This window comes from Plectropomus leopardus, chromosome 14, assembly GCF_026936395.1.
Source record: "Plectropomus leopardus strain MGB_pleo_1.0 chromosome 14, ASM2693639v1, whole genome shotgun sequence".
Lineage (NCBI taxonomy): Eukaryota > Metazoa > Chordata > Actinopteri > Perciformes > Serranidae > Plectropomus > Plectropomus leopardus.
This window is the reverse complement of record NC_142189.1, coordinates 7093235-7118239: the sequence shown is the minus strand read 5'-3', so window position 1 is coordinate 7118239 and position 25005 is coordinate 7093235. Positions and strand designations below refer to the sequence as shown.

General features: G+C 39.9%; 1 protein-coding gene across 3 annotated transcripts in view; it reads left to right on the top strand.

Annotated features, from left to right (window-relative positions):
* slc8a3 (solute carrier family 8 member 3) overlaps positions 1-25005 on the top strand; it is a 161857-nt gene that overhangs the window by 111391 nt on the left and 25461 nt on the right. For all 3 annotated transcript variants that reach the window (XM_042500096.2, XM_042500095.2, XM_042500097.2), the window contains exon 3: positions 4718-4824. In XM_042500096.2, the coding sequence (XP_042356030.1) occupies positions 4718-4824 (107 nt within the window). The remainder of the gene's footprint in view (positions 1-4717; positions 4825-25005) is intronic.

The following is a 25005-nucleotide window of genomic DNA, read 5'->3' as shown; positions in this document are numbered from 1 at the left end:
CCAAAACATCCTCAGAATATTGCAGTTAAAACATTACGTCTAAGTTTGCAGTTAACCTTATAGGAACATCATTTAAAATGATAAAAATCCTTAAAACATTCTTTGAACATTAGATTAAAATGTTTTCTTTACGACATTATTATAACTCGTAGGTAACGTTAGCCAATGTTGTGGGAAGGTTCCCTGTCAAAATCATGATCATGACTAACCATCCCTTCCTCTCTTCACCCTTGCCGTCCCAATAACCATAAGGGTAACTTAATTTTTTTATGAATGAGATTGTAGTTAAGGCTGTGTATATTAGTATTAGTATGTGGGAATATTTACGACAGTGACATAATTGATGTTTTTCCGCAACGCATTTTGACATGTAGGAAAAGTACAAAGAGCACAGGTGTAAATAGTGAAACTAATGATGGCTGAGTTCCATTTAGCTGCTTTGATTTCAGGATGTGTGTATCCTGCATGCTGGCTCTCTGTCACTCTCACTGGAGCTCTTGATTAGAACGGAGCCATCGTTAGTGTTATTAGTACACCTGTGCTTCTCCTACTGTGACGAGTCAAAGTGTCTGCTGTGAGAAAAGCGCGAAAGCAACAACTTGGAAGTGTTGGTGCGTTCACACTCGTCTGAAACAACCCAGGTGAACCGTTCTCTGGTATCCAGTTTTTTGTATTTTCATTCTTGACGCGCGCGCGCACACACACACACACACACACACACACACACACACACACACGTCCTCAAAAGTACAGAAAAGTGCCAAATTGAAACATATCATTGTAATCTGTCACAACCTGTTAAAATTACAGAAGCACTATCATTTCCGCAGCAGCTCTTTTGCTGCTGTACATCATGAGGACTAATTACAGGTGCTGTAGCTCACTCTGGGTGAACTCCAGACTGTAAAATGTGGGTGACAAGTTAATTTATGTTGTCGAGCTCCAGAGAAATATTACACAAAGGTGCAATATGTTGGTAAACTGTGTGCAGCTGCCCAACTGTTTCCTTAATCCTAACATGCCTGTTTATGATCACGTGATTGTTTTTATTGACTTCCATAAGTCCCATGTCAAATCAGGGTTGCAAACTCTGGATCTAATTGGACTTTAATGGTGTCAAAAGTGTTGATTTGCTCAAAGATATTGTTGCTATATTAAGTTAGTGTGATGCTGATTATCAACCAGGCCCAAGCATCCCAGAGCTGCAGGCTCAAAAAGCTCTGCGTGCCAACTGGTTTCTGCTAATTTAATTGAAAATTAATTTGTCACTAAAGCACAATATCAGTTGACATGAATAGGGCTGTAGGCTTGGTTTCTGCATTTTTACTCAGTCTTGAAGCCTTGTGTTAAAGCTGTTTCCATCAATATTTTTACATTAACAATGAATTAATTTACAATGGATGTTGTGGAGGGCATCCGTCATAATGACAAACCTGAAGAGAACTATCAACAGACTGAGCTTTATGCAGCTTTTTAGTGTCTTTCGGCTCAATGTTTTGGTTTTTATGGCTCATACCTTTAATGTTTTAACTCGCATAAGAAAGATGGTTTCTGTCGCTGAAGGTAATTCTCATCACCCTGATGTTTGTTTTTTTGATGTTTGGTTTTAATTAGTTATAAAATTATATTAAAAGGGTATTTTCCACCATGATTGACAGCTGTGACAGCTAATTGATACGCTCACATTCAATGGAGCTGCTTGTGATTGGTTGGACGGGTGTTTTTTGCGGGAACTCCCCCACCGCTGATATCGCTATTGTGCAGAATTCGACTCTCAATGACATCACCAGCGCAAAATGGCAGCGCCTGTATCTGGGATATTTTAGCTTTTTCTTAAACATAGTCGGGGTTAGCAGGGGCCCGTCATCCATCTTTATATTCAGTCGTTGTGTTTGCCATATTAATTGAAGGTGATAAGATGTCAGTATTGTATTTGCGGTCTGTTATGCTGCCCCATAGTGGCCAAAAAAATGTATAATTCCAGATTTTTAGGAGGGGTTGTGACAAAATGTAGTTTTAAGGCCTCCATCAGCTGTGTTGCTGATTCTGAAATTACCATGTTTTATCAACTTACCACACAGCAAATCTGCAGGCAGAAAGCTGTACATACTGCACAGAAAAGAGCAGGAACAGGCGGGTTAATAAAGGCCCAGCTGCTCAGTTTCCCCTCAGGGCCCGCCAGCAGGTTAATCGGCCATGTCGTTAAGTGCATGGCTGCTTTTTGCATGTGGAAGCTACATATGTGGTTTCTCCGTGCCTGCTGTACATGCATGTCAGGCAACAGAGCTGTTCCTGTATGTTTGCCAGATCTGTCCTGTCCATTAGACTCCAGTGCTTCCTATTCTCATTTCTGGTGAAAAAGCGAGGCGCTGTTCCAGGCGGCGGCACTGCAGACATCTCGCCTCACAATCTGAGGAAAGCCCTGCCGGTGGGATATGAAGAGAGAGAAAGAGAGATGGATTGTTCTGCTGTCTGTGGTGTGCTAACAGGATCTTAGATAGTAGACTCCCCCCTCGGCGAGCAGGATTCACATCCAGGAACACACCGGCCAGGGATTTAGCCGTGCATTACAGCAGCAATAGAAATGCATTTTAATTCCTCTGGAGATGCTTGGATTAATAGTTTTATATACGTGGTGTGTGCAGTGAGACTGTGTTTGAATATTTGAGTTTGAGTGGGTGCATGACAGGCAGAGTTTGTGCTTTTGAGTGTGTCAGAGCTTTGAGTGACACACGCCACGCTGTATGTCACGGTGCTGGAAGTACATCAGCGGCATGTCAGAGAATGAGCTGCTTTTTGACTCGATACATGATACATGATACATGAGCAGCTATCCATAATGAATGCAGCAGTACCACTTATCTTATTAGCTGAGCCCCCCCGCTTTCCAAATAGTTTCCCTAAATAACGTGAAAAAAATGCATTTTTGCTGGGATGAACAGCGTCTTCCCATGAGATGTCAGACGCATAATAAAATATGTCATCCCTATTTCAGGGATAGCTGCACTGCTGTCGACTATTGTTGACTTGTCTGCTGCTTGCGGGGAATGCTTTCTGAGGCCTAAGAGAGCGGATGCAGCGAGTACCCGGACTTGTTGTTTGCATGCGGGGGCATTTCTTAGATTCAAGGACATTGGGGGGGCATACAACTTAAACTTATTTTGTATTTACTTCACTGCTGTGGGTTTGGAAGGCAGGTTTTGTTGTTGTTGTTGCTTTTCCAGATTATTTTCTTTAATGTTTTTTATAATTACGATTTCTTTCAATTTTTGATGATTTATTTTTCTTAATTTTTGTTGTGATTTTTTCATTTATTTTAGTTGATTTTAAAAGAAATATCTTTGAACCTTTTAAGTGATTTTTTTTTCTCTTAAATTTTTTGTCAATTTTTTTTTCTTTTAAAATATTTTGTTCAACAATTGAGTTTTTTCTTTGTAAGAAACTTTGGGTGATTTTTTTTTCTTAAAAGTTTTGGAGATTTTTTATTTTCTTTTAAAATTTGGGCAATTTTTAAAGAAAACATGCACTCCACACCCAAGGGCCAAAATAAAAATCACCATTTATTATAGCCAGACAGAAACAGAAAACAAAAACAGAAATTATTGTCATTACTCAGGGAGGCTCAAAGAAAAATATCTGTAGCTCTGGTGAGGGTTAAAAAAACAAAAAAATAACCTCCCCCTTACTCTTATTTTTTAAACTCTCTTTCTCTCTCTGTCTCTCTCTCTCTCTCTATATATATATATATATATATATATATATATATATATATATAGATAGATAGATACACACATATATATACATATATATATTAATTGACACCCAGGCCTAATAACACCACTGTTTGTATGAATTGAATTCAACAAAGATATTCCTCGAGGAGTTCCCACTGTGATTTGGCGAGGCACAGAGACATCTGGGTACCTACTGACCACTTAACTGCCTGCTCTCGTCAATAACTCTTTAAAAAGATCAATTAGGGCGATCAGTGGCGAGAACGCCGCCGGGGCTGAAGTGCCATATTGAGCTGTTTTCTGTGAGATGATGTCACACGCAGCTCTTTTCTCAGAGAAAGAGCCTCACCCCTCCAGACATTTGACTTCATTAAAGGGTGGTTCTCCTCAAACCGGAGCAATAAACTCAGCAATAAGCTGCTTCTCTCTTATCTGCCTTGTCTGGGCCTCGAGAGGAGGAGAGGAAGAGGGGAGGGGAGTCCTCGCAGTGTCCAGCCAGCCGTCTCATAGAAAGTGTTCTGACTGAAACATCGAGCCATAAAAATCGATTGAGATAGCGACAGTTTCTTTCATTTAGCGTTCACTCACCTTTTTGCCCTTGTGAAATGTCCGTTTACACATTTTACAACCTGATTGATTACATGCTGCTGTTTTCAGTTCATTGTGTTCTTTTATCCTCTCCTCTGTGGAGTGCCTCTCCTGTTCCACTTGTATCAGACGCCGTGATAAATGTTGTTGTCATGACACCCGTGGCAGCCAATGAGCTCGCTGGAACCCACAAGCTTGTCCAGTCCAGCCGGTGACAGACAGAGCAAGCTGACCTTTCACCTCCTAACCTATCTTCCATGCTGATTATTAATCCCACTTACAGTGCACTTCCTGTCCTCCATCGCAAATTAACCTTTTTCTCTTCTTCTCTTCCCCCCTCTCTGTCCTCTTTTTCCTTTCACACCCCTTCCTGTTTTCCCTCTCCCCTCTTGCAGCAAACTTATTCACGTGAAAATAATTGACGATGAGGAGTATGAGAAAAACAAGAACTTCTTCCTGGAGCTGGCCGAGCCTCGCATGGTAGACATGAGTCTGCAGAAAGGTGCAGTACTGAACCTATTTCTTCCTCTCTTATCTCTGTCTCTCGCTCTCGCACATTGTCAGTGTCTGTTCTCTCACTGTCAGTAGTCCCCGTCCCTCCCTAGACTTATTTGTCTCTTCTTTTTCCACGTCTTTTACCTGAACTTGGGTTGGGCTGGTGTAAAAATTTACAAACGGGTTTGATATTAAACCAAACACTCATAGAGTGACTCTTACCGCTAGCTGTTGCATTTGACTTGGCACCTGCGCCGAAGTGAATCATAATGATTCTGTGTCCCAACAGAAGATGAGCCGCTGTGCGCTTAAGATCAGACTGGAGATATAACCATTTAAAATATGTGTGAGCAGTCTACTTGCTTGCTTCATGCATTTGTAATGTTATTTTTTAAACAGAGCCATAGCCAACATAGCCAGCAGCAAGCAGGTGATGGTCATTTACCAGAAATGTTTGGCAATCCCTCCAGCCAAAGACACGTTATTCAGGTTTTTGTAGTGAAATAAGCAAACATGATATAGATAATTCCTCATTTTAACTTCATGAATCAGCCATTCCTCATCCAGCATTGTGCTTTTTAAGTGGACAACAAAACAGAAAAAAATAGCAACAGGGTGTTCAACCAAAGTTGAGCTCAAAATGGCGCCCCATATCGCTCTTTCGTCAGTTTCAGATTCATAATGTTGCCATATAGGTTGCAGTTTTAGTTTTCTTAAGAAACCAACTGCCATACCTTGTCTTGTCACCATAAAAAACTAATGAATTCTTGAATGAATTCTAGTATACAAACACGCCCATTGGCCCCTGCCACTTTTCATGTTGCCCGATGTCAAGTCACATCACATAACATCAGAGTTTTTGTCAACATTAAATTCATTAAATATGCACTTCTGTTACGTCATGACAGACATTACTGTGCAGACATCTCACTTCACCAATGTCACTAATGCTCTGTAGGTGTGTACCAGTTTGTGATGTTTCCAGTCAGTATGCTTTCTATTTCTACTCTTCTGTAGAAGTTAACCCAGATCATGTTATCATATTGTTTATTACTAATGCAATACAAGTTAGATTTAGCGCCTTGACTCTGTCGGTACACATTGCTGATGTAGTTTACTTTTTAATTAATTTTTTTCTGGTTCATCTGATTTGCTTAAATCAAACTGGTTTCTGCATGTTTACCTGATTGTGCTGGAAAAAACAGACATAGATCCAACTCTAATCTGAACTTTAACTCCACCTCCCTCTACTTTTACACTACTTTGCACACAAGGACTCTCTCTCATGCTCCCATATTACACTTAAAACTCAAACCACAAACACTCCCCTTCATAATAATAGACCCCCTTCAGACGTCGTAATCTGCATAAAAAGAGAACAGGGGGTCTAGGAGCTGCTATCATTTACCATCTCCACAGATCAAGTAGCCATTATAATGTAGCAGCATGTTTTATCTAAATGCAGAGTCTAGTTGCTATTTTTAAGTATGTGCCTGCTTGGGTGAAAAATGCAAGCAAATTGCTGTCGGTGAAATGAGATTATTGATTTATTTCTCGCTATAGGGCTGTATAACTCACAGGACTGTTTGAATTTAATAGTTTGCATGAAACTTTGTGGACATAAACAAGCTCTTTTTCCGATGCTATGTTGTTTGCAGCTCGTATTGAGGTCAGGTATTGTTTGGCAGGGGCTGTGTTGCTCACTGAAAGATTTTATTCCTCTTCGCAACAAGCTTGTCTTTAGGCTCCTTTTGTTTCACAGCAAGGTGAATACAGAAACAAAAGTGGAAGAATTCAAATCAGAGCAAGTTTTCATCATAAGTTTTGTTTGTTTTCTTGTTTCCAGCTTGTCGTTGTTAATGTCTGCTGAAACAAGCCAACAGGCATTTTCTTAAGATCCGCGCACCGTTATCTAATGCGGTGTTATCTAACCGCGCTCAAGGCCAGGGGACGGGAGAGGCTCACAAGCCGGTGCGGAGGGTGCAGAATCTAACACTTGGCTGTTGCCTCCAAACACCAAACAGATCATTATGTTTACGTTATTGTGTCTGGCAACCAGTCTGAGTCGCGCCCCGCTCCCTGTGTAGTCATGATGAAGAGCAGTTACTATGCAGGTCTTTATGAGTGACGGCTGCATCACTCCAAACACTCCTCCGCTGCTCTATGATGCCTCTTGTTTTCTTTTTATTCCGTTTCTGTGTCGATGCAGGTTTTACCCACACACACACACACAAGCTGTCTGTCACACATCTCTGTTTTGGCTGTTTGTAATATCAGTAAACTCGGAAGTTCAACTCCTTCCGCTCTTGCATTTGTTGTTTATTTCTGTGAACGGAAGCCAAAATAGATGCCTATAATGTCACATTTAAAGCAAACATTCTCACATATTATAATATAGTTTACACTTTTTATTGCTAAGCTGAGCTAATGACAACTGGCTGGAGCTCAATATTTTAACATCAGACATGAGAGCGGCCTCAATCTTCTCATCTCACTTCTGCCAGACAGCAAAAAAGTATATTTCCCAAAATGTCAAACTTTTGCTTCAGTGCTAACCTTGAGCTAAACTCAGATCTGATCCTAACTATAACACCAAGTCTTTGATCAATATTAACTTTAACACTCTCCTTAACTTAAAGTGAGGCTATATAATTTTGCGAAACATGAAATAAGAGTTTCTTACTCTTAAAATTAATAAAATGCACATTTAGAGGTTATGGTGGCTAATGTTAGCTTATGTTTGCAAATTTCATAGTCAAATTGCTGTGCACCTGACACCCCTAAGTCTATTTTCTGACTTCATAAGTCTTTACTTTTATAACTGTTAATCTGCATTTTAGTAATAATCATTATTTGCTAATTATCACTTGTGATAGTGCCTGTCAAAAGTTGCATTAAAGTTTTATGTAAACTTTTGTTTTTCTAACATACCTCCACACTGAACAAAGAAACCAAAAGATGGAGAATGGAAAATTTTAGTCATAGAGGGCAAAACCTTTTCAAAATATCCATATACTAAAGTACTGAGCATACCACTAGATAAATGAAACTTGGATTGTGCTGCACAAGTTGTGGGAAAGTTTGTAAACTGATGTTTTAATATAGTTTTCTGTTTCCAAACGGGGTCACCTATGACTTCAATTCATCAAGAATTTTTTCCATGTTTAGATTCTTCAATCACCTTGGAGGCATACAACAAAATTTTCTTCATGGGTCGAGTTATAAATGTATAAATGGTCATTTGGGAGTTTAAAGTAAAACTTTGTAAAAGAAAAAACATAATTTTTCTTTCAAAAATGAATATTTGAATTCATAAATATTAAAAACACACAATTTTTCAATTCTTTACACTCAGGGGTTTTGATGTGACAGCCTTTCTTATGTAACTGACATTACTGAGTTATTTTGGAGACTTTTTGGCTCTCTCTACTTGTTCTACTTGTTTCTTAGTATGAAACAGATAAACATTTCAGAGGGACAGCTAAACACAAGGTGCCAAATTACGACATATAACTGCTAATTGTGGCTACAGGGTAAACAAAAATTATACAGACTGCTTTAAATGTATTATACATTCTTAAAAGAGGAGAACATATATTCAGTGGTTACTGGTTGATTAGGCCTCCAGTCTCTTCCCGGTAACCCCAACATGCTCCTGAAATATTTTTCTGTCCTATCAAAAGTCTGCAGGTGCAAACAGAAAAGAACCATGCAGTACAAACAAAAATGCCAGTCTTCATTCCTGGCAGCCGGCGAGGTTTCTGCAGCAGGGTTGTTGAGTTCAGTGCACCGAACACGAGTCGGGATTGTTACAGACAGAAGAGGTGTAGAGGAAGTGGAGGAAGAGAGAGATATCTGCTCAGACGGAGGGAAAGATGGAGATAGGTAAGGACAGCCGGAGCTAAGGATGACACATGCCAATGGCCAGGTGTAGTCTGAAGAGATCAAAACAGCTGCTTTGTTTGGGTCGTACTCTGACAGCGGAGCGAAAGTGAAACCTTGTGTGTGTTTTTTTCTGTCTCCAGGAGCTCAGAGCCTCCTGTGATTTCTGCATGTAGACCAGTTGTGGAATCTGACTAAGTACATTTAATCAAGAACTGTACTTAAGTACAAATTTGAGGTAATTGTACTTTATTGGAGTATTTTCTTTTCATGCCGCTTTATACTTTTACTCCACTACATTACAGAGGGAAATATTATATGTTTTACTTCACTACAAACTCGTGTTTTGTTGAGTACAGCTGAAATGAGTACTTGATTAATAATTATCTTATCTTATCTTATCTTCTTTCAGAAAATTTATTGGCAACTGTTTTTGATATACATTTAAGTTGTTTTTTCTTTCTCTTTTTTTATAGTTTGAGTTTTAGGGGGGATGTTTTTCTATTTTTTTCTAAAATAATTAGGAGTTTTTTCAGTGTTTTTTTTTTCATTTTTATATAATTTTGAGTTTTTTCAGTGCTTTTCTTTTCTTCTCTAAGAATTTTCAGTTTTTTGGATTTTGTTTCTATAATTTTGAGTATTTCTATGTTCATAATTTTGAGTTTTGGGATGTTTCATTTTGGTATTTTTTCTATTTTTAAAAATTGAGGTTTGGGGATGTTTTTTAATTTTAAAAAAAGGATAATTTCTAGGGTTTTTCCCTCTGCATAGGGTACTTTTACTTTTAATACTTTAAGTACATTTTCCTGATTATATGTACTTACTTTTACTTAAGTAACATTTTTATTGCAAGACTTTTGCTTGTAGCACAGTATTTCCACGGAGTGGTATTCGTACTTCTGTTTAAGTAAAAGAACTGAATATTTCTTCCACCACTGATGTAGACAAAAACAAATATATGATACTCCTTTACACCTTTGTTTCCACGTTGATATATTTGTGTATTATTAAGGCAAAAACTGATTAAAATGTTTCTCATTTTGATGCTAAGATGCAGAACTATGCCGCTAATGAAAGTGCAGACCGTGTTGACAATGAGTAATACGAGATATGTCGACTTACTTTTTTTTAATGCAGGAGGTAATGAATGTTTGATCAAGGGTAATAAATGTTTGATCTATATATGATGAGGACGTAATGAAAAAGCTTTTCTGTATTATTTCCCATGCAGGATCATCTTTTATGAATGTGCTCGTGCTGATGAAATTGCTTTGATTTGAAATTAGAGAAAACTCCAGCCGGTGTTTAACGGAGAGGTTACACATATCTTCCCGTTGCCACAGTAGATGCTGCTGGATTGCAGTGATGTGAACGCTATGATAATTTCTCACTTTTCATATATAATGTGGCGATTATATTGTTGTTCATAACCGCTGATGTGGGGCTGATTGGGTTTGTTTTTCTCCTTATTAAAGCCGGAGTGGAGCAGCAGAATTGATGAATATTCTATGAGAGTCTTTGTTTTGTTTGGCTTTTTTTCATATTCAACAGCCTTGCTCCATTTTCACATGCAGCCTTTCTATCCACAATACTTTGCAACTAAAAAAAAACCTCTTGTTTTTTGCGTATTATATCTCCATTATAGATGATCAAAATAGGAACACAGAAATAATCCTCAGATCTCATTTTAACTCTCTGATGTTTTCGTGTTTTACGAGCAGTTCCAGATTTGTTCGTACAGTGGGACGCTGATAGGAGAAGCTGGCAGATGTGAGGGAGTCCTAAAGCTGGCAGGTCTGACTTTAGACAGTGTGTGTGAGTAATGAAAGCAATCAAGCCAGCAGTCACCCTGACCTGTCAGTCTGGAGTTGTTTACTGCCGGCTCCGGCTATGCCCTTCTCTAACTTATACTGAAGTGGTCAATACCATTAGCACCTCTGGTAAGGTGGCCGGGCGAGCCACTCCACTACCACTAACACCAACACTACTGCTGCTGCTGCAACACTAATATGCAGAGTCAGAATCAGAGTCATTTCCAAGTCTCTATAAACATTACAGGACTTTATATTGTGCCCCTTTCTTACCAAAATTGGTGAATGCATGAAGGTTTTTCAAACACGGGTAAACCCGCTAAATATAGGCAATCAACTGCATTCCCATTCCCAGTGAACTCACCGCTGGAGCACACAAGTCTGCCTTTCTGTCAGCTTGTGTGTGTGTGGGGGGGGGTGTTTTGTTGATGCGTCTGTGTGATGTCACAGACAGGACGGAGAACAGGTGAACACCAGACAGCAGCAGGAACAGACATCTTTGAAAACTTGTCAGTGGTTTCCTCTCTTAATATATCTCTCACTCATTCAGTCTCTCTTTCAAACCCGGTGCAGACTAATTTAGCAGGAGATGGACGGTGATTAATGGCAGCTGTAATTGCATCTTAAGTGTTAAGGAGCTGAAATTACAGCGTTCACCCAGGTGTTGTGGGTTTTTGTGCAGTAGGAATGAGGCTTTGACATGTTGACGTCCATACCAGATTGTTTGGGGGGGTTTTGTTTAAGGTGTGAAATCTTTGTAATATATATATATTTGGTTTATTTGGGCAGATGACAATATTTCCGTTTCTCTTGGCATCATACAGCTAAACTAAGATGACCTGAAGATATACAAAATGTTTATCTGGAGTCACTATGTAGCGTAGCGTAGATTTTTCTTCTGAATAAGGAAAATAGAGATGTATAGAGTTCATGTTGTTTATTTATTAACATTAGATACATACTATAAAGTCTCTCTTCCAGCACATCACTCAGCTAAAACCAAGAGGGCTGATGCAAAAGTAGTCCAATGAATAACTCTTCTCAGCAGGTAACGCTGCAATCCTCAATTCCTCTCTTGCAGCAGGAGAGATGGTGCACAAAAGACGCCTCTCAGTGCTTCATAGTGCTCCACTGCTTGTTTAGTTGTTGCTTCAAAACTTCACCTCTGTGAGTTTACAACTTGCCATTAGTTGGTATGTTTATACCAAAGTTAGCGCGCTACAACGATTGCAGTGGCAGCTGTACACATAAAATTAGCTGCCACTCCGACTTTCTTGCTATGTTAATTTAAATGGCAAAGTCTGTTCTATTCTTATTTTATTTCTACAGTTGGCCCACTTTTCACTCTTTGCCGTATTTCTTTGGCATAATTTATGTTAGAATACTCTAACGAGCAGTGCATGAAAGGTTAAGGTCTCAGCTATAAATAAACGTGTTTTAATGTTTACAAATGTTTCATACAATTAGGTGATTTGTGATTAAAGGTGTTAAACTTGAACATAACACAAAAAAGTGTGGTTACACTTTTGCTTAATTCCAAACTCAGTTTACGTCCTGACACAGAAAGCACAGGGGCAAAACGGTCAAAACCTCATAAATATTGGTTTGTTATACCATAAGACAGCATATATCCTTTCATTTAATGTAGGGTGGCACAACAGAGGATGATCTTTAAACCAGAGAGTCAGAGTTCATGTCCACCTGTCAGCAAATATCTATCCAAGGCTGTGCACCCTGCAGGGTCGCTGCTCTGTATTTGTCCGTGACCTCCGACCTTTCTGTCGGGCAAAAGCAAAACTGCCCCGCTCAGAAATCAATGGACACCAAGTTATTCTACAGCTGCATGAGCTGTATGGTCTACAGTGTTGAAGTGTCATAATAGCTGCATTACTTACTCAGTTGATTAATTAGGGGTGCTAATTTTGAATTTTTCTGACAGATAGACGATTTTCCGATCGATAGCCAAAGTTAGCAGCCCCTCCGCAACAAGCAGTGTCACAAAAACAATTTTTTTAACATGTAACAGCTTTAATCATTTTTTTTACCGGTTTAAATCACCTGGTCCATTTGTTTTGGGAAAGAAAAGACCTCTCTGGATAATTCAACTTCTAATAAAAGCCTCTTGAATGTCAGGATCCTAAATTTTTAGAAAAAAAAAAGTGAGCACACATCAGCAGGTGCTGGGCTATAACGGCCTCTGGTCTCCAAACTGCATTGGAGAAACACTAATTTGTAACTTGAATTTTTTGTGAGAGCTCTGTGGTAAAAGCCTCCTGAATATTTGGTTCAGAAATGACATGAATGCACATTAGGTTATCAGAGAAAAAAGGTGGGCTAGCAGCCCATCTGTGACATGCCAAACGGCATTGGAAAAACAGTAATTTGTAACATGAATTTGCTTTATTCTGTGTTTTTAACAGTTTTAATCACCTGGCACTTTTGTTTTGGAGAGGAGTTGACCTCTGTGGATAATTTGCTCCCAAAACAGGGAATTCTAACTGGGAGAAGTTTTAGCCGATTAAAATCTGCAAATCTCACTGCTAGATTCTACTAACTTCCCCTAAATTTTGCACACTGTTCCTTTGAACATTTAGTCATGAACATCAGATAAAATGTCAGAAAAATGTTAGGAATGATCATTCACAAGCTCCTAAATTTCAAGGCCAAATCTTTATATTGCTTATATGGTCTCAGCAACAGTCGAATACATAAAAGGATTCACACTAAAAATCTTAAATAGTGTAACAGTAGACCAAGAACTACAGTGAATTCTCACATTTGAGATTAAGAAGCTGAACTTTGACTCTTTGGTATTTCCGCTTGATGTTGGACTTGTGCTAAATCACCAGTTACTTATTTTTCAAGTTTGTTGTGAGTAAGAGATATTAAGTCAAATAAGATGCAGTAAATAAGTGATGAGTCTTCCTCCTGAGGCTGAAAATTGTCATGTCAAGGTTTGAGGTCTGCACACTTGTGCCGAAAACATGTTAAAAATGGACAGAATGAGAAAACGAGGAGAGCGAAGACAGAGTGAGCTGCTCTGAAGTGTCTGAAAGAATCAGTAGATGAGAGGAAAGGACGGGTAGGGGGTGCGGAGAGTGTCGGGTAGGAAGTGTGGGACCTTCAAATGACACGGCAAAAAGTGTGCTACAAAGCAGTCGTTGGCAGCGTCATCATTCATGTACGCTGGTGTGCTGTGTCGTGTGGGCTCGTGCGGCTCGTGTGTCTGTGCATAAACCTGAATGAGAACACTAAAGAAAGTATTCTGGAAGTATTATATTATCATGTGCCTGTGTCTGCATGTGTCAGTGTGTTTGTGCATGCGTGCGTGCGTGGCTGAAGGATTAATGCCCCTCTCCCCCCGCGGTAATCCATCTCCCACCCTGCCACTTTCCATTCAAATCATGCCTAGCGTGGGGAAATGTGCCACCCGTCAGCCTCCTCGCTCAGAGTGGCATCTAAGGGCACTTCACATGCGGTTGTTTGAGCTTGGCCGGGTCCTTCTTGCAGTCCTCTCCATCTCTAACACACACACATATACACTCATTACCTGCAAATGAGCTGTGAGTCTTATGTGGACAGACGCTGAGCCAAAGCAACTCTGAACTCCTGGATAGATGAAGTTTGCAAAGATCACTTTAGACAAAACACGCTCTCAGGAAGTGAAATGATGTAAATGATGCCTTCTTTACATTACAGAACATGTTCAGGTAGAAAAGAAAATAGGTATTGAGAGAATGCAAAATCCTCCTGTGGGACCAAAAGTGTGGAACAAATTTTTTTTTTTGCAAGAAATTAGATTTGCCATCAATCAGAGAAACAGCTGCAAACCTCAAAATTAAAAAAAAAAAAATTCCCTTTTTTTCTGGTAAAATATTTGAACTAATTTCTCTAATTTGGGGGTAATTTCTTCTTTCATTGCACTTTGCCTTCTTCCAATGTTTTTGAGTGAAATCAAGCCAAGTAGTAGTACAGCAGTAGTAATATTTCTGGTGCAGTGGGAGTAGAAGTTGTGGTGTTTGCAGCTATTTTGGCCTCTTAAAAATTAATCAAACAGAATAATTATTTCTAACAGCTCTTAATCATATGCAACAAGTCGAAACGTTTTGGAACGGCTGCATTTGAGGATCCATCACTGACTCTGACATCCTGCTGCTGCTGCTGCTGAGATGAAATTGCTCTGAATTTCTAATAGCACAGCTGCATCCAGATGTGATTTTCATGAAGCCTCTCTTCTTGTTTATGTTATGTTGCATGAGCAATGAGTACGAGTGTGGGAGGAGGAGGGTTTTACATGTACCACCACAATATTGCAGCATTAAATATTGATTACATTTTAAAGAAGCATCCCCCCTGAGGTTTGCTTTGCAATCACAACCCCATAAAACCTGAAGTAACCACTCGAGGTTTCATTCGAGCGTCCACCTCCTCCAACTCATCATCTGAATAATGTCTGCCTTCTCCATCGTGATCCAGGAGCGCACCACGCGTGAACTTAGAGCTCATTACATTCCCTTTTTCAGGGGTCACGGGCTGCATAAATCTCTATGACTCGGTGAGTTTCATGAACCTGCCCTTTGTGTTGCTTTAAAAGTCAAGCTCATCCCTTTGTTAGCAGTCAACCCGAATTTGACCTCGAATGAATCTCTTCCTTTCAGCGTTGTCTCCGTGTCAAGGGAAAGTGTTATTTGCTTCCTCCGAACAGTGAAATGCAGAGCTAGAGGTGGTGTCGGATTAGCACCGTGGGAAATGAGAGGCCACATCAAACACTGTAAATAGCACAACTCCGAAGATTGCAAATAAAGCTTCAATACCTCGTCTAAAAATGTGCGATAAACTGCTTTGAAGTAATGAGTTAGTTTTGTGAATAAGTTTACTGTCTCAGAGCTTTATCTTTAATTTCTACATAAATAAAAGAAAATTACAAGTTTATTTTGAGCTTCCAAGGAAATTGCCCAAAAAATTACAGAACATGTATAGGGGAACCATAAATTTCATCAAAATTAAGGAACATCGAACATCGGAATTGCAAGATACAAGTCATTTTTGATGTAGTTTGAATTAAGTTACATGTATAATGTTTGTAAATTTAAAATCATTTTGCAGTTTGTCATAAAATTGTTGAGCTCTTATTGGCTTCATCTCGAGTTCATCGAAAAAATTTATTTGTCATATACATTAAAAAACATACATTGTACATGCAGTGCGATGTAATGTATTGCCCTGGCTCTCTGTCAGCCCTTAAAACCTATAAATTGTACAATTAATAAAATAAAAATTCAATAAAACTTACTATAAATATACTTAGCCGGAGAATAAAACAATAGTGGCATGTAATTAAAACAAGAGCAGTTTATAATAATAATAAAGCATTTTATTGGGTTTTGAATATAACAAAACATACCAATCCAAAAAAAAAAACAATATATAAAACAGTGCAATACACACGATACACACATTTATTTTATGTTTTTGAGCTCTGTTGAGTCATTTTAAATGATTTTAATAATTCATTGACTGATTTAGAAAATAATCATAAATTACCAATGGGAAAGTTAGGGCTACGTCTTTTTGCACAGCAAAATATTATCATCATATTTCATATTACCAATCCCTAGAGGTTTGTTCATTAATTAACGTGATCAGGCAACAAACCTCTGTGACTATCAGTGAATTTAACATTTCTAATCAGATTTATCCCTGATGTAATTTTTCTGTCTGTCCAGATTATAATCTCCAGGCTCTGTGGGGTCGAACACACCCTCTCCCCTCAGGGGATCTCACGTCTGTTCAAAGGGCTGAAGTGCTCAATCCCGGACCCGGAGGAACTCTAAATGACTGGTATTGAATCAATTAGCTGCCTAATTGGGCTGAGATAAAGACTCCATTTCCTTATCGCCAGCAACACCAGCCATTACAGATGGCACTGGGGATCTCCCAGTGGATGTGCCAGTAGGTCAGAGTGAAGCTGCTGATGGTTTTGGCGATCTCACTGTATTCCAGGAAGGCGGTGTGTGTACTGTATGTGAAGTATTTATACTCCGTCATATACGAATTTCGGAGAATTAAGAAATCTCTTGATTTAACAAACTTTCAGAGATTTCAAGTCAATTCAATTTACAATTTCTATTAATCTCTGCCAAATAGAAGTCTGGAGGGACTCATATATTTGGTTTGGTGTGTGTGTGTGTGTGTGTGTGTGTGTGTGTGTGTGTGTGTGTGTGTGTGTGTGTGTGTGTGTGTGTGTGTGTCTGTTACTGCCTGCAGTTAATCAGGCAAACTACTGGACCAATCAGCCTAATATTTTGATTGCACATTTATGACTTTTTGTTCATCTTGTGGTTTCGGTGATTCACAATTTTTGAAAAACATAGTTTTATTGACTGTTTTATACCTTCACTGACGGCTCATTTCTCACTCCTCTTAACCGGCCCGCGGGGGCCACAAGTTTTCCAGAAATCAGCTCAGCTGCACAAAGCCTTGCCGTCTGTTGTCGGACACATTTTGGCTGTTTGACTGTTAGAGAAAGTTCCACCAGGCACAACTGCAAGCCGTAAGCCGCACAGTGTAGTACTTTACCAGGAGTGTTTCCGAAGCAGAGCGTTTGCCTTTCCAGTTTTGTAGAATTGCAGATTTTGTTGATTAGATTTTTTTGATATTTGTGCATCTGAGGGCCTTTTTTATATCAATGAAAAACTTCTTTAATTATTCAATTTTAGTTCAGTTAACTCACATTTTTAAGACAGCAGAGAAATCTACTGTTTGTAAGCTGTATCAGCTTTTTTTTTTTTTACATGTACAGTGCAGAAATGTTGAGGCAGGACGACAGCAGACACTTGATCAGTTTATTCAGCATCATTTTGACCTCCTGCCATTTGTTTGGAGGACAGGACAGGTGGTCTGGAGGACAATGGCGGCTGTAGCCTTTTTAGAAACTGTCTCTCTGCTCCCTCCTTTTTTGTGTTTTCATGTCCTGACTCTGATTAAAAAACCTGCACTGTAGCATCTTTGGGCTGTATAGGTGTGTGTGTGTGTGTGTGTGTGTGTGTGTGTGTGTGTGTGTGTGTGTGTGTGTGTGTGTGTGTGGGTGAGAGTGTGTGTGTGTGTGTGTGTGTGTGTGTGTGTGTGTGTGTGTGGTGGATTACACGACCATTTGCTTGATTGTACAGCGGAACCTCCCACAGCATTACCAGCATGTAGGGACACATCTGCTCCCCTGTGTCCCCTGGGAAAGGTATGGGGAGAATTTCTACCATTCAAACAGACATGCAGAGAATGAGCCGCTGCAATCTCGGAAAGGACAGGAAGTGATAATCTGAAGATCAGTGGATTAAACATAATTTGCGGATCAAATGACACATTGTGCGAGGGTCTTGATTAAACTGTATTCAGTGTAGGCCTCTTTAATGAGGGCTTATGCCATCATATGCCTCATTATGCAGCAGAACCTCCCACAAAGCAATTCATTATTACCTCAGCTAATGACACACTGGAGCCACTAATCTGCTAATACCTGCCGTTTTAGCTGTCTCCCGGTGCTTGTACCATCAGTTTTCCAGAGGCTCGCCGAGCTTTGCCCTTGTTTCGCCAACTGATGGTGGAGGCAACGAGTGAGCGATGGGGAACAGCTGTCGCTCCCCACAGGAGCAGCAACCTCGCCACCTGTTGGCAGATGATTCAGGAACGTAACCCAAAGACCTCAGCCTGTTTTCTAACCACAGCTCAGTTTAGGAAGAGCAGAAAAAAAAATGATGGCGGATGGATGGTGACAGCAGATTGACTTTGAAGACTTCCAGAGAAGATTTTTGGAAGGTTAAGGAATATTTACGCTGCAACAAAAAGGACCTAAATCTAATTTCCCCTCACATAATGCAGATATAACACTCTTCTGCCTGGCATCATGTTTTCAGTTTGATATGGACCACACAGATATGCATCAGATCCTAAAGAAGGTGACTCAAACGCATCTTTTTATTTCAACGCTTAAAACAAGAGAACGGGATTTTGCAAGAGATGTTTACCTGATTAAAAAAGTGCACATACGTTATCATACATTTTAGGTCATTTATTTTATTAATAAATGCAACACAGATAAATCAATATTCCTGTAAGTGTGCCATTGTTAGCCAGCTGGCTAATTTTCAAATTCACACAACAACAGCAGGACACCATAAAGACACCAAAAACAATAGCAAACAGGAAGTCTCAAGACAAAACACAGGCCATGCAAAGCAACAAGAAACAGCAGAACATCAGTACTAAACAATACACAGCAACAACAAACAGCATTTTAGCACAAATAGCCATGCAGGCAGGCAGTTTTTAGGGAGTCTTGTTAAATATTAAGCTACAGTCAGCAGCTGGTTAGCTTAGCTCAGCACAAAACTGAAAAAAGGTGGACAGCTAGCCTGCAAAATCCAGCACATCAAAGGTTCCTAAATACATTTTTTTTTTCTTTTTAAGTAGTACAAAAAACAAGTTTTAGCTTTAAGTGATATTAACAATAATAGCTTTATTTATATGGCATCTTAAAAACAGGTTTTACAAAGTGCTTCGACAAACAAAGCAAGGCAGAGCCAAGAAATCCCAGAGACATTAACAATGAAAGCTAAACAATAATGTCGAACAAAAGCCAGACAAGAATTAAAGAAGCGCTTAGAGGCAGAAACGTGTTAGGTAAATACAACAGCAAAATAAAGGCAGTAAGCAAAAACTAAGAAATAAATAGGAATAATAATAATAATAATAATAATCAGGATCGAGACAGAATGAAATGATAAATTAAAGGAAAAAGATAAATTGAAAGACAAATTAAAAAGAGAAGATGTCACGTAAAAGTCTAAAAGATACAAAAGAAGTCACTGATTCTGTCAGGCGAGTAGTAGTCGTTCCAAACCCGAGGAGCCCTGATGACAAAAACACAATCTCCTTTAGATTTCAACATTATGTATGTATCAACGTTATGTAGCTTGGGGCCTGACCCAGTGGAGCTTTAAAAGCGATCAGCAAATCTTAAAATGAATTCTAAAACAAACAGCGACTCAATGGTGGGAAGCCAGGATTAAGGTGATGTGATTTCGTCTGTTAAAACCAGTGAAAGGTGGTTATGAACTACGTCTATGGAGCAAACTCTTACCAGAGTCTCTGCTAGCTGTTAACCAGCTGCCGGCAGTAACTTCAACATACAAACTCCAGAAATAGAGAATCAGCTTATTTCCCAAAAAAGTCAAACTATTATTGTCAGCTTTTAAATTTCCATTTTTGACAGCTCGGCTAAGCCGCCATTAGCGGGGAGAACGAGAGATAAAACAATGTAGCAAAAACAAGAGCGAGATAACACACTTGATCAGTATTTTGGGCAGACGTCTCAATTCAGTCAAAACAGAAGCACATACCATAAAATTAAGTTTAGAACAAATTAGAGGCGTTGGCGGGCGGGAAAATGAACGTCTCTTGTCTTTGTTTCTCTGTCTGTGTTTCTGCTGATCGTTATCTTGGTTCAAATTGGTGTCAGATTTGACTTCACATATGAATTAACATTGTCAGTAAAATCATTTCGAGCCCCAGTTTGGAGTTACACATAAAAGGCTTGTGAGAGTTGGTTGCTTTTGTGAATTCACAGAGCACCGATACAAAACACAATACACTTGAAGTGTGAAATAGTTCCTAAAATTGAGCCTTTCAGCAATGATGGAAATACAATCCAGAGCTTTGACTGTTTTCTCTAAATCATTGCCTTGACATTTGAGATGTGAGGATTTCTCTGATGCACTATTTTCTCTCGTCTTAATTGCCGGGGTTCTGTGTTGCGCATTGCACACCTGCCTCATGATGTTGCGTCAGTCCTGGTGGGGGGTTGGCAGTTTGCTCCCAGTCTGAAAATCTGTTAAATCCCTCCTCTGTTGTCAGCAGAGTCTCCAGGTTCGTTCTAGGCTTATTTTTAAAAGTGCACAAGGCCCTCTTTGAATACAGATGACACAATTAATACTGAAATCTGAGCGGGATTACCTTAATATGTCAAGAGACTTCCGAATTTAGAATAGTGTGACACTGATGCTACTCCCAGTGCACGAAATGGATTTAAGTAAAGATTATTATGTAATTGTGAATACGCCCCGAGGAGTGTGTGTGTCACAGGTGAGCTGCAGGATTCACTCAGCGAGTCTAAGATACGGGAACATGTTTGTTTTTGTGTTTTTCTCCGCAAAATCTAAATATCTGCAGACGTTGCCACCCATCTGATACTCACTGCTTTTCTTTTACCTCTTATCCCCCTCAGTCCAGTCAAAGCTGACGTATTGCACTGGATTTTGGAATTGGTGGTCAGGGTTATACGCAGATGGGTGTTCACCTCCCTGCCTGCTCCGCCAGCCATGGCACAAATGTCACGACTCAGAGGGCCCTCGGTTGCCTCGGTACCACAGAGAAATCACACTGGCACGGATGAATAGATTTAATTCAAATGGGAGCCCAGCGCTATTCATGCATTCGCAGACCCCGACTTCATTAAAGCTCCACTTCTTTCTGGGGGTCACGAGGAGGAATGTCAGAGGCAGGGTGTGACATGATAATGAAGGTTATGAAGTGTTAATGCACTTTCTACATTACTCGACTTCCTTTGATTGGAAAATAGTCATTTAAAAGTTGGGCAATTGAGTTATTAAAGTTGTAATCCTTGAGATTTCGGCTCTGGCTGATTTGGTGACACCTGCAGTTACCATGGTAACAGCAAGCATAGGTCCCAAGGGGAGGCTGGTTCTGTTTATAGTGCAGCCAAACAAATTCAACACACTTTAATGAAGAAGTCAGTTAAGAATCATTATTTTTCCTTCATACATGAGCAACCATGATCTGATTTCATGCTGCATACAGCGTGAGGAGTTTTTAACACAAGAGCAGGAAACAAGAAAGGTGGCTGGTTTTCTTAGAAGTTGGACAACATATTCTTATACAATGGTTCTTGTGGTATTTTATGAATTAGCGCCCCTAGTTAACGTAGAGTTATGTACCTCTTGTAAAGTTGTGTATTTAACAAGAGAGACAGTTCAACTACTATAAACAAAAGGTGACTGAGCTTTTGTGATGGCAGCTCCAAAACTGTGGAACAACTTAGCCCAGACTCTGGAGAATTTTAAGTCATTGCGCAAGACCCACTTCTTTTTGTTGGCCTTTGACTTATTTTGAGACGTTCATCCCTCATATTTGTATAAAATGCACATTTACATGTGCATTTTATACTGCATTTCATGTATTTTTATTGACTATTATTTTGTCCAGTACTTTTGTACAGCACTTTGGTCAACCTTGGTTGTTTTTAAATGTGCGATGTAAATAAATTTGACCTTGAACTTGACCTATATATAGTAGGTAGTAGGTAGTAAGGTATTTACAGAGTGGATATACAGTGAATGACTCGTCCACAAAAGAATGCCAAAAAATAGTATCAAAAATGGTTTCATTTAACAAAAAATCGAAAGGATTATGACATTAACATGCAAAACATGTTTTTTTCAGGTAGATTATAACCGCAGCAATACTATGTGTGTTACTTTGGAAGCAATAATTTGCAGGAATAGTTGTCACTTATCTTAAACCACAGATGTCTTGCTTTGCAGTGTCATTCCATTACAGAGGAGAAACACTGGGTGCTTTTTTCCCTTTGCTAGCGCTGAGCTAACTGTCAAAGCAGCATTGATTGTATCAACATGCAATTAAATGGTAATTCAGTGATGCAGTGTTATTGTGGGAAGCACTGCATGAACGGTCCCTTTAATTATCCCTGATTGTGATTATAACGTCGCTGTGCATCTTTATCTTTATGTACATTGTTTGCCCAACTTTCTGTGAATGGAGACAATGGAGGAGCTGTGGTGTGTACTTACGGCACCGCCTCCTGAGTGTGGAGGTCACAGCTAACTTTCTCTGCTGTGATTGCTGTGGTGTCGTACAGTAGTTAGTGAAGGATGTGAGGCGACGTGTTGGTGATTTACTGTGTCTTTACTCTTTCTTCAAGGACGGAGACATGGAGTAGGGCTGCTGCTGCTGCATTCTTATCCACATTTCCTCAGCACCAGGCTCGTGTTTTCAGCTGATAGGAGGGTTACAGGGGCAGCCGTGCACAAGGAATGGCAATAGAAGGTTGGCGTATTGTTATCAAATTAGATTCATCCTGTTGCCCCAAATCACCACGATGCTGCTGCTCTTAAACAAATACGTTTCATTCCGTTGGCCTGATGTGATTTATGTTGCGATCTCTTTCTGTCCCAGATTGGGGTCGCAGTTGAAGGACAGGACCCGTCACTTAGCAAATGACACAAGCGTTTACGTCAGCGCCCCACGAGGCCTCAGTGCATCTCCCCTCCGCCAGTGGCCTCGATGTGGAGTCACAGCGAGATTGTTGTCTAGTAACGGTTACCATGGATGCCACACTCTGTCAGGGGCTTAGGTGTAATGGATTTAAATTGAACTGTTGAATTTGGGAGAGGCAGAGAGGGGAAGTGGGGAAAGGAGGAGGATGGCTGCAGACACAGAGGGAGCGACAGAAATAGTCTGAGCGTAAAAAAAAGACAGAGAGGTGGAGGGAGACAGACACAGTCAACCAAAGAGACAATGAGCCGCAGATAGAGGAGAAGAGGGGAGTCGCTCTGAAAGCCCTCACCATCTGTGATGAGGAGCTGGAAGAGCAGTAATTGTTCCTGAGAGGTGTGTGGGGGCTGCTTCTCAGCACAGAGATATGGATGAGCCGCACTGCTACCTGCCATGCCGGTGGCACACCACAGTGTCAGGCCTGTCTTAACGCTCAGGTGAGGGCCAGCAGGGGCACTCACCTTCTACGTGGGATCTCATTAATGTCGATGTCAGTAATGACCTTCTCAAACCCCCCGAGAACAACTTCGTTTCACACCTCGCGCTCTAAAGAGGGGCAAGTCAGGTGCTTTGCATCTTTCTTACAGCAGGGAGAGTCTGTCTCTTTCAAGCTGGAAAGCTCCCAGTGATGATCTGATTTATTTTGACCAGAATAGTTTGTTTCTGGGTGGCTCAGCAGTCACATCAGATGTGTGAATGTGATGATTTTCTGTCTAAAGCCCCTTTCACACTGCCTGTTCAAGGAGGAACTGCTAATAATAATAATAATAATAATAATAACAACTTTATTTTTACCTTTAAAAACAGAGCTTTCAGAGTGCTTTGCAGAAATGGGATATATAGATGACGATACAACAACGGAAAGCCCAACAGCCGTATTGAACAAAAATTAGGGTAGAGATAGAATAAAATTAAAACAAGAGGAGGAATAATGCAAGATGCAGGATGCAAAAAGTCAATATAAAATAATACAAAGAAATAGACCAAAAACAACAGAAGCAATAAAAGCAATAAAAACACAAATAAAAAGAAAATAAAACATAAATTAAAAATGCTAAATAAATAAAAAGATGACATTACATAAAGTAAGTCTATAAAAATAGGCCTTAAGAAGTGATTTAAAAGAAGTCACTGATTCTACAGTCCTTATCTCTTCACGCAGGAAAGCCAAGGGGCCCTGATGGAAAAGGCACGGTCATTTAGATTTAAGCCTCGACTTTGGAACAGCCAGAAGGGCCCCACCTGAGGATCCAAAGCTGCTAGCTGGCTCAGAAGGGGTTAACTGTTATGTAGCTTGGGGCCTCCATGTAACAGTCAGCCTTTGTCGCCACCAATTCTTTGGTGACGGTTTGGTGTGTCTGGGTTTCCTTTAATATTGTGTATAATATCTGTGCAGAGGAGTGTCAGTGTGGATTTGATGTGTCAGGAAGTAAAAATCGTTGGTGTCTTTTTCTCATATGTTGGAGGGCTGGGAGGCTGTTACATGTCTGTGCCGACGGCTTTTTGTGTCATAATCCGTTCATATGACAGCAGTAACTGTGCAAAAAGGTGAATGAATGAGTTAATTCCCTGTGTGTTTATTCTTTTTTAGAAAACAGTCATATGAAGGTCATCGTTTCATATTTCTAGAATAAACAGGAGCTGGTTAAGGCTTGAAAGTGGTTATTATTGTGTCAACAAAAGACTTACATTGCTTAATCATTTGTTTTAATTGTGTTGGAACAGCCATTCTGGAGGATGTCCCATTTAGGGAACAAAATTCTTTAAATACACACAATAAAATATTCATACACAGGCTGTCTCGTACCCAGAGGGTACGACATGAAAGTATTAACAAAAAAGTAACTTCCTCTGCAGCCCTCTGTGGAAAATGGATAATAATATTGAAGTTATTAATGTTGCATATGATAAGTGGATATTGAGGGCTTCAGGAGGATCCTTGGGGCTTTGCCTGTGAGAGAAAGCCGATGAGACGTCTCTGAGGCGGCCGTGGCTCCGTCTGCGTGCCCTCGGCTGAGCAGGGCTGTTAATCAGTGCTCAGGGTTACATCAATGATGTCAGCACAGCGGCCACAATACATCACACCGAGTAACCGGGGAGACGCATCAGTCCCTGGTGGACAGTGTCTC